General features: G+C 41.9%; 1 protein-coding gene across 4 annotated transcripts in view; it reads right to left on the reverse strand.

The window, feature by feature from the left end:
- Positions 1–10,529, reverse strand: part of STEAP2 (STEAP2 metalloreductase) — a 30,572-nt gene extending 20,043 nt beyond the window's left edge. For all 4 annotated transcript variants that reach the window (XM_067562240.1, XM_067562238.1, XM_067562241.1 and 1 more), the window contains exons 1-3: positions 10,394–10,529; positions 2,636–3,150; positions 527–1,054 (exon numbers count right to left, since the gene is read on the reverse strand). In XM_067562240.1, the coding sequence (XP_067418341.1) occupies positions 527–1,054; positions 2,636–3,127 (1,020 nt within the window). In that variant the 5' untranslated portion in view covers positions 3,128–3,150; positions 10,394–10,529. The remainder of the gene's footprint in view (positions 1–526; positions 1,055–2,635; positions 3,151–10,393) is intronic.

Consider the following 10,529-nt stretch of genomic DNA (forward strand, 5'->3'; position numbering starts at 1 on the left):
AGTGGTGCAGTAAATGGACATTTTAGTGGACATCTGTACAGTGGCCATTCAAATACCTTTTTAGCAACATTTATCTACATTTATGATACCCACCCACCAAACTTTGGGACCAGAGAGAAGAAAACAATCTGACAGATGTTTTTAGCTTTCTTATGAAGTATCATTCAGCCCTTACATCTCAAGATGATAAGAGTTGACAGTGCTCTTTTGATTTTGCATGGTCCTGCCTCTTCCCCACCCTCTTTAAAAGGTAATATTCATGCCTGGTGGGGAATAGAAATGGAAACAAATGCTGGACTCCTCCTACTGCAGTGATTTGATTGTGACTGACCTCCTCTGAGGCATACCACAAGTTAGGGAGGATTCCTAGTACCCTCTTTCCCCATTGGGCAATAGGCAGTCACAATGTAACCCCAAAGATTTTCCATTGAAAATGTATTCAAAGACACTGATATGTCACAGAAACACAGTCAAGGCATTCTGAACCACTCTTCTGTCATTAGATAAAAAATGATATGTTCCTTACCTGCTGATAAGCCATATTAAGAAACAAGTATCGTTCTGATCTCCTCATAGGTAAGCAGAGGCTGTAAGCCACATGCACTGTAGCAAAGAAAAAACTGAGTAGTCCAAGCTGTTTCCTACATTGCAACCAACTCTCCAGCCAGGGAGGAAGTCGCCTATACTTAGTGCCATAATTAAGCTGATAAGCTGCTGCAAGGAGTCCTGATAAATACACCAGAGAGAGCAAAGTAATAGCAACAACTGGTAAAGTCTTGTTCACAATCTCAATAGGAATCTTGTAAAAGTCGCTCTGCTGATTTCTCATGTACGGATGTATTATGTCTCTGATGAAAGAATAGATGAAGAAAAAAGTGGCCAGACTAACAGCCACCACTACTGGCCCTTTCCACAGTGTGAACAGCCGCAGAGGTAAGTTTTCAATCTCCCTTGCAGAAGATAATGCCCCCAAATCAATGGGAATAAAATTCAGCTGTCGGGCAAGTTCAATAACTTGATGGCGAGCATGAACATTATTACTGCATATAAAGACCTGTTTGGAAAAGTCAGATTAATTACTGGTAGTAACAGAGAGGTCTCTAAAGATAAAAATCAACAATTTCAGGGCCTCTAGGCACAAGTCACAGTACAAAGATCTAAACGACCACCAGCATATTAATTGGAACACAAAAATTAACCCTTAAGCAACTCAAGGTCAAAATATGTAAAATGATTAAACAAGGTAACCTAAACAAAAAGATTGTATATGATCTGAGTTAATGTAAACTTAAGATGCCTGGTATTCACAATACTAAAATGTCTACAAAGTTAGAATGAACTTTGGGCCAATGGCTGAAATTGTCTTAGAAACAAACGAACAACTTAAAATATAGAAAGCTTGCCCGATGGCCTAGCACAGCTGCAATAAAAACAAAGCAGAAGACCCAGAAGATGATTTTTAACTAATCATACTTCGTACAACAATTTGAGCTGCATTTCACAGCCAAGGTTCCCAAAAAAATAGGGTCGGCTTAGCAGGTTGTTAAAGGGGGACAGGAGGGAGAAGCAATAAGATCCAAGGGCTACTTCATTATACTTAAAAAAAAAAAAAAAAAAAAAAAAAAAAAGTGCAGTTACACAATTTCAATGAAGTGTTAGATTTTGCTCCTTTATTACCTACAGTCGTATAATTTGCCCACCACCATGGCATCTGATTACCTTTTTATCCCACTGATGATCAGCTTTGAATCCAACTTTGACTGAGGTGTAATAAAATAACTACCTACAGCACAGTTCCACTCTGAAAAGTGGCTCTGTAAAAATGATGTGGGGGATCCCCCATTTTTATTATACTGTGTGTATATCACACCGATTCCATATCAATTTACTCAGTTTAAAAACAAATAGATGGTTGTTTTCTAAATGCCAGACTTGGAAAATCAAGGTTGGCTCTGGGAGTCATGCTAGGTTAGTTACTTCTCATGCTGCACCATAACCAGTGAAGGTTCCAAGGACCAGATTTTTGGCCTTGCTTGTCACCTTTGCACTACTCTAGCAGTGCAAATAAACCTAAAGCTGCTTTAACAGGCAGCTGGGGTTTCCTCTATCTGCTCCTCCACTTTGTACGGGGGACATTCTGGGGAGTGTTGGGGTTATCTAGGGATGGAGATTGAGCATGAAGTGCTCTTGATATCCTGGGCTAGTGGAATGGTCCCTAAGGTTGAGAGAGGACTAAAAGGTAGCTTAGACTGCCTCTCTGCCTCCCCCTCCCGCCTTTACTTCAACTGTGAGAGCTCAGGGCAGCTGAAGACCCAGCCCCACAAAACAAACTATGCCTTTATTACATTCACAATGCCACCTTGAAAGTAAATAGTTTTAAATTAGATCAGCCACTTATTTCCCACAATTTCTCTTGCAACAATTGATACCATCACTAACACCTAAGGTAGAGCACTTCAAGAAATACAGCTTCTAGCTTTGTTTAGGTGTTAGGAAAAATATTACAAAAATAATGTTTATGGAAAAAGACATTAAGTGTTGGTTCTGACAGCTGGCATCAGGGGGTTCCTATTATTACAGTTACTGTAGTTTTCATCCTGCACACACACTAAATGAACTCAAACACAAAGTGTACCTGTCTGCTGGCATCCTTTGGTCCTAGCTGCAGTGCCCAGGCTGAGATGACATTAAATCCTTTGACAACCAGTGAATCTGGGAACAGGGAGGCCAAATACTCAGCATTCGATTCTGGATACTGATCCACCCTCATATTGTTGCTAACATCTACAAGGATTTTACCTACAAGTAAATGCTTGAGGTCCCACAAAGAGGCATAATGTTCTCTGTGTATGGCAACAAAAATGATGTTAGTTTTTTCTACAACATCTTCATGGTGAGTAACATCAACCACATGTGGGAAGAACTCAGTAGCAAATTTAGGGTTTCTGCTTCCTATGACCACATGATATCCACATTTTATAAGCCTAATGGTCAGGGACTTGGCAAAGTCTCCACTTCCGATTATGCCTATTTTGATCTTACTGGCATCCTTGATACCATTAGCACCATTTGGTAAGAAGGTTTCATTGAAGTTCTTAGGACTTCCCATCATAGAAATTGATTCCATATTTCCAAGCTTACAATGATTTCCTTTAAAAGAAAACAAAAAAGAAAATATGCAGCATTATACATTTTTACAAAACACCAGAGCCATCAAAACACTATTTAAAACAAATCTGGTGGGTCTAATTTAACCTATTTATTTTATTCTGTATAATGACAATGATACTAACTGAAATATAAAATGTTTTAAGTGGCTAAGTGTTGGAGACAAATAACAACGAAGGGAAAACAAAAAAGTAATCAAAAAGTACAAGCAAGGGAGTAAATACGTTTTTTCAAAAGGTATTTGAAATATGATGTGGCATCAGTGAGGAAGAGACACATGACTGCTGTCCCAGATGGAAAAAATGTAAGGGAGAAGGCTCTTGGGCTAACAGTGATGAGACTTGGTGGAGACAGCAAGGAAGCCAATGCTTAATGATCAAAGGGAGAAGGAAGAAAAATAGAGTTAGGCTATATTCTGCTCTTGATTACACATCATGACCTCAGGTTATTCTGGGGTAAATCCCACAGAACTCAGCTGACTTCAAACACTGAAAAATCAGGTGCCTAAATATGGCTTTAAATGCCTGACTTTGGAGTTTGAAAATGCTGACCTTAATCATTCTGTACCTCAACTACCCCATTTGTAGAATTAGGATGATAACTCTTTCTGGGATCACTATCGTGAGCTATCTACAAAAAAAATTTGTGTAAGTATTTTATTATTAAATTATTATATTTGTTGACTTGTCATGATGAAATCTCGCAGAAGCATTCAAGACTGTAGTACTGGAGCAATCTCAAGGGGACCTAATGTCTCTTTTGTCTTAAAAATAGGCTAACAACTATTAAATAGCCTGGAAGCCTAATTCTTCTCTCTCTTTCTTTTTCCACCATGCCAGACAAATGTTCATTATTGGTATCATAGTGTCTAGGAGCCCTAATTATGGACCAGGACCTCATTGTGCCAGGTGCTGCACAAACATAGAACAAAAAGACAGCCCTTACTCTAAAGAGCTTACAATCTAAGTAAAACCTTTAAGCACAAGAAACGTGATTTATCACAAATGTTCCAGATGGCTTTCTAAAGAAGAATGAAATCTACCGTATGAATCTAAATGCAATAGCTCAGTTTAGGCAAGTTTTACTTTCTGAAGCCAGTATCTTAAAATGTTATATCCAGATAAAATAGCTGCAAAATCATTCTCGGTCCTCGGTGCATGCCAAATCAAGAATTGAGAAATGGTGTTGTAGTTCAATTGTACCTACCACATCTGATTGTACAGCATTCCAGGCACAATATCATATCACTTACTTCCATCAAGTCTAACAAAGAAAAAAACCTCTTATTAACTAATGATATTCTACTTGCCCTAAATGAGAAGCCTAGTCAAAGGATTCAACATTACTGCTCTCTGTACTACCCTTTCATTCAGCACTGCAACAATGGAAAAAATGTTCAGCTGATGCAGGGCTACATTGGCTCTCAACATCATGTTTTGGCCTATTTTTCAGAGATGCTGATTGTCAGATGACTATGAGAAAAAAAAAATCAGTAATTTTCTTCTAACACTGAACAAGAAACTTTAGTAGAATGAGGAAAACAGTATTATCCCTAAAGCTTCTCCCCAACCTTCAATGTAGAAGTTCTGCGTAGAGCAGTGATACTCAGACTGAAGATCAGGAGCTGCAAGTGCCTCTTTAATTTGCCTCCTGTGGCTCTTTGCAGCACATATTAAATTATGTGATTTAATTAGTAATCAATTTAAGGTATTAATCAATCAAGATGTTTTTACTATGTTATTAACAAATTGTAGTTGATAAATACTAATTTTGCTGCGAGAATAATATATATATTATATATAAATAGTAAATGAAACAATGAATTCACATTACTGTGGCTCTTTTGGGTAATGTTGATTGTTAATTTGTCTCCTGAACCACTGAAGTCCGAGTATTACTGGCCTAGAGCATTCATAAGGTTCCCTCTACCTAGCTGTTACAGACTGAAGGAAACAGTACACATCTTACCCTTTTTTTCATAAGGGATCTTTAACAAGAATAGTTAACAGAAAACAATAATAGATCCAGACAAAACACCAACTTCTCTACTCATCCAGATCGGATTATCTTTTGGACTTGAAGAGGGTTTTGTCCAGTTTAACTCCTTGAATAATCAAATTTCAGAGATGGAAACTCCTGTTCAATAGGATGCCATTCAACAGATTATTTCCATTCTCTAAGGCTGAAGTGCAAGTACCGTTGCTATGAGGGTCACATGGCATTTAAACTCTGCTTAGAACAAACTGAAGAAGTCTACAGTTTCTTCTGCACTGAATAACTTGATAATTCTAAACCACAGAATCTTAGGGTGAAGTTACATCTAGTGACAAAAATTGGCATTGACCAATATTTTCCCTCATCCTGTTTTATCAGGGCTGATTTTAAGGTTTAAGCATGGGGAAACTCTGGGCTGCTTTTTGATAGTTAAAGAAGAAACCTGAGCCCTCTTACATTTGACATCTCTCAGATTTATATTCTTTTAGCAGGGCCACTTAAGGACAAACATTTTCCTACAAAGTTAAATATGTTGCTCAGATCTGTGGACCCAATAACAGTTGTGCTGGACTCTCTCTAGTGCCTGACATGACGATTACCCTATGGTCAGCAGAACTAACACATGCGCTTTTTGCTGAAGAATTAACCATTTGTATTTCACCTCCCCACCAGTCTATTCTCTGGTGGGAGATGGAGGCTGTAAGTTATACTGTACACATAAAGATGGAATTCAAGGTGTGATCCAGCATCAGTGACTACTTCTTTTGGAATGCCGAAGTAAGAATGGACACCTTTTAGCATTTCACCCTGAGATTGTACCGTCTAAGATGGGAAGACTATACTTTTCCTTCCTTATTGCTACACTGATCTTCTTAAGTCTAAGCAGATATAGTTATGCCCCATTCCTTCTGAAAAGGCACCCTATAAGCACACTACTGTCAGTTCAAGATTCTGCTCCATTACACTATTCTTCCCCATCCTGACTAGTTCTTCCACCTCATTAGGAAGGTCAGCTTAGACAAGGTCTAGACTGTTCTGATTGAAAAGATTATGGTCCTCTCTTTCAAGAGGCTCCGCATTACTTATCCTTTAAGCAGGCCTTTTTCACCTAATACTGTTTCTACTTCTTCTATGTAGTTTACAGTTACAAGGCCAACCTGAATAGCTGTGGTTTAGTCTAGGAGGTTACTACTTGTGGTGACTCCATTAATGACAAAGGGAACATTCAAACAGACACTTCCTTGCCTTTGTAGCTGTATATAATTTGAACTAACTCAAGCAACTTATCCTGTCCCCATTGGCTACTGAGCACTACCTGCGACTGCTTCATCTTAGTGCATCTCCTTCAAAGCCAATGCTCCTGAGTCAATTTTAAATTTAACAACAGTATGGAAAATCTTGAGCGAACAATCCAAGATTATTGTTATGCTGAAAGGTACTGGTGACTACCTGGATTACAAACCTCCGAGATTGATTGGCGTGAACACATCTCTGATTTCCCTGCTCCCTTTGCTTTGATTGCAGCTATAGGAGCAGGTAGCATAAGTAGAGGCAAATGCCCATCAAGCCCTAGCTGGGAGGTGTGAAAGGACATGCAGTGATGGCTTCTCTGCAAGACAGCTTGCCCAGCATACTTCCACTCCCATACACATACACCCTTTTCAGCAGCAGAATCACCCTTGGACAAAAGATAACCCTGTGCTCCTGAGACCTCTGGTGAGTGGGCGAATGGAAAAAGTATATGGAGAAAAGCCAGATAATTAGGAAAAGTATCAGGAATATCAAGGAATTAGGATGGGACTGAAAAATGCTGGATCAAGAGATGCAGGTGACTGGACTGCAAATAGCATTTGGGATGAGGGGCCATTGGTGGCTGAACTGTATTGCAAACTAAGGAAAATTATATTTGTGAGAACCCATTATTAAAACAGAAGCAGCGCTTCATTGAAATTTTTATCCAACATTCTCTGCTTTTGGAGTGCTCTGGGACATTATTGTGTAAGGTTAAGGCATATGTCACAAATCAAGTACTCAACAGATGCAATGTCAAGATTGTGGGCTTCCGAGATTCCTCCACCAGCTGCTTTGAGAATTACAGATTGGAAGATAGCATGGAAAAAAACAGACTGACATATCCTTAAGGCAATGTTGCTGAATACAGAGTATTAAGAAACTTATTAAACTAAGGTTATGGCATCCAGCAATAATTTACAAGGAATATTTCATCCACGGTTACATTCCATTTCTTGGGTGCTACAAACAGTAATAGGATCAAGAGTCTCTGATGGCTTTGGGGAGCTCCCATAGCTATTATCCAAGCAGGAGAATTCCACCAAATTAACTACCATTCAAAATCATCCATACACTGTAATGGTTTTCTATTCTTAGTGGCACTGGCAGAATTAGGAAGAGAACCAGATGGATCTTTTTATTTTAAAAAAATCCATATAATGCGCAGTCACTCAAAATAAAAGCAAATACGTATCTCACGCTTCACTAAATAATATTTCACTGTCATAAATCACCTAGGGAGATTAGGAAGGAAGGACTCTCTCCAAACTGCACACAACCAGCCAGCTAAGTGTCTTAAATATAGACTTTTTGGTTGGTTTGATTTTGGTTTGTTTGGGGTCTTATTTTGGGGCATGATATTAGCCAAGGGGCTAGATGTCAATTCTGCTTAATGTACTAAATCTGGCATGGTAAATTCTAAATCCCTGTTCTACAGGATGTTAATGGAACACTATCAAATTAATTGTTTTTCTGCTACACTACTGAAGTTGGTAAGTGTTGGTTCAGCAAAGGAGACACTGACTGACTGACTATACAGGGAAAAAGAGAAACTGGTTATACACAGAGTGTTGTCAAATAGACAAAGTACACAAACTAAAAAAAAGAAAGAAGTATTTGTTTTCTGCCAACTTATTTCACTTATAGTTATTTTGAGTATTTCTTGTTATTATGGTTGATACAAAATTTTCCAGTCAGAAATATGCTTTTCAAGATAATGGTTTTCTTTTCATTTTCCTCTTGTGGCTTCCAGGAATGTGTAGAAAGAAAGAAACACAAAGGAAGAAGGTAGAGACACATAAATAAGGAGAAAGAGAAGAAAAATTAAAATACAGCGCAATAGAAACAGAGTGTAAAAACTGAAAGGGAAAAAGAGAAAAGCTCCTAGTCAATGAACCTGTTGTTAAGTAAAGTAATTAATTAAAACATCTTCTTTAACAGTTAAGACCTTTCATCTTAAAGAATCTACAGTGGTTTCCCACCCTGCATACAGACAATTGGGCCAAACTCTGTTCTCAGTTTTGTTGGTGTAATTTGAAAGGCAATGTGGTCTAGAGCAGTGGTCCTCTAACTTCCCAGATGACAGTACCCCTTTCAGAAGTCTGATTTGTCTTGCATACCTCAAGTTTCATCTCACTTTAAAACTACTTGCTTACAAATTCAGACACAAAAATACAAAAATGTCACTACACACTATTACTAAAAAATTGCTTACTTTCTCTTTTTGTTTGCATGAAATTTTAGTTTGTACTGACTTTACTAGTGCTTTTTATGTAGCCTTTTGTAAAAATAGGCAAATATCTAGATGAGTTGAAGTACCCCTGGAAGACCTCTGCACACTCCCAATCGTACGTGTACCCATGGTTGAGAACCACTGGTCTAGAGGATAGGGAATGAAGTATGGATCCAGGACACCTATATCTACACTATGGGGGCTGCAACAGCACAACTATGGTGCAGTTGCTATGTTGGCATAACCCTGTAGTGTAGACACAGCCTATACCAATAGAAGAGGTTTTTCTGTCGCTATAGGTACTCTCTCTCCCTGAGATTAATGGAAGCATTCTTCTGTCAACCTAGCCGGGGGTTAGGTTGGCGCAGCTATGATGCTCATGCTCAGGGGTGTGGATTTTTCACATCCCTGAGCAACATAGCTACACTGACCTCATTTTTAAGTGTAGACCAGCCCTAGATTTATTCCTGTTTCTGCCCTTGATCTACTGTAGGATCTTGGGCAAGTCATTTCTCTCTTTACATCAGCCCCCTCTCCCATACTTTGTCTATTTAGATTGTAAACTCTCTGGGAGCAAGGATTGTCTCTCACTATTCATCTGTACAGTGCCTAGCACAATGGAGCCCAGATCTTGGTTGGGGCCTCTAACTGCTACCATCAGTGAAGAATTGACCGGTGTGTAATAGAGCAGAATTTGGCCCAGTACCTTATCAGGAGATATTTCCCAACCCACCAAAGCAGGGGTAGAGGCAAGCAGGGGCACGCCTCCCCCCACCCCACCTGTAATCATCAGGGGCACAGAAATCTTCTGCCCCAGGGATGCAGGGAGGCAATCTCCTGCCAGGGCACGGATGGGAGGAGCAAACTCCTGCCAGAGCCCAGGCAGGGGAAAAGTGAGCTCCAGCCAGGGTCTGGTCTGGGAGGCACAGAAGGCACAGCTCCAAAAGGGGTCAAATTTACATTTCCACACAGGCCACTTCAGAGCTGGAGTCCCACTGACAATGGCTGACACTGAAAGTGTGACTTTGGTGCTTTTCCAGGTGTGACCTGGCCACTCTAACCCACGCCCTGGTTCCAATCCCGGGCTGACTTTGCACCCTGCGCCGCCCCACGGCACTCCCGCGGAGTAATGCAAGAGGCTGATGATCAGTGAACGCGCCCCCTAGATGTGGGGCTGGGGGGCGGAGGGGGGAGACAAGCTCCATCAGTGCTGGCAGGGATCCGCTCTGCTGTGTTGAGGGAGGGGCAGTTGGCACGGGCAGCCGGCCGAGCCCCCAGCAGCGCAAGTCTGCGGCGCTGCCCGTCTCTGGGGCTTCCTCTGCGCAGCCCGGGCTGCTCGCGGCCCGACGATGGAGAGGAGGGGGATGCTCGGGAGTGAGCGCTGGAGTGGATGGGGCCGAGGGGTCTGGCCCCACGGAAGCCAATGGGGCTGGGAGCGCAGGGCTCTCTCTCCCCAAGGCCCCCGCTGCTGCAGCCCCCCGCGGAGACGTGCATGCGGTGGCGAGGAGAGGGATGCATCCGCCCGCCCCGCCCGGGACCCGCTCACCTCCCGGGAGGAGCCTCCAGCAGCAGCCGCCGCCGCGCCTCGCTCCCTCCGGCCCCGGCACCTGGAGGGAGGCGCTTCTCCAGCTCCCCCAACCCGCCCCTCCGCGGCTGGGCCCGGCCCCGCGCTCAGCACAAGCCAGCCCGGCCCCGGCCCCTTCCTACCTTAGCCGGGCGCCGCCGCGACACAGGCAGAGAGGGTGGGGGGCGCTACTGCAGAGTGACAGGGAGCGATGGGGGCGTGTGGGTGCAGCCAGGCCTAGGGGGCAGCAGCAGCAGCTGTTGGGCGGTGCTTCCTCCT

The sequence above is a fragment of the Emydura macquarii genome, unplaced genomic scaffold (assembly GCF_026122565.2).
Source record: "Emydura macquarii macquarii isolate MOO-44397 ecotype Brisbane River unplaced genomic scaffold, CSIRO-AGI_Emac_v2 contig_2422, whole genome shotgun sequence".
Lineage (NCBI taxonomy): Eukaryota > Metazoa > Chordata > Testudines > Chelidae > Emydura > Emydura macquarii.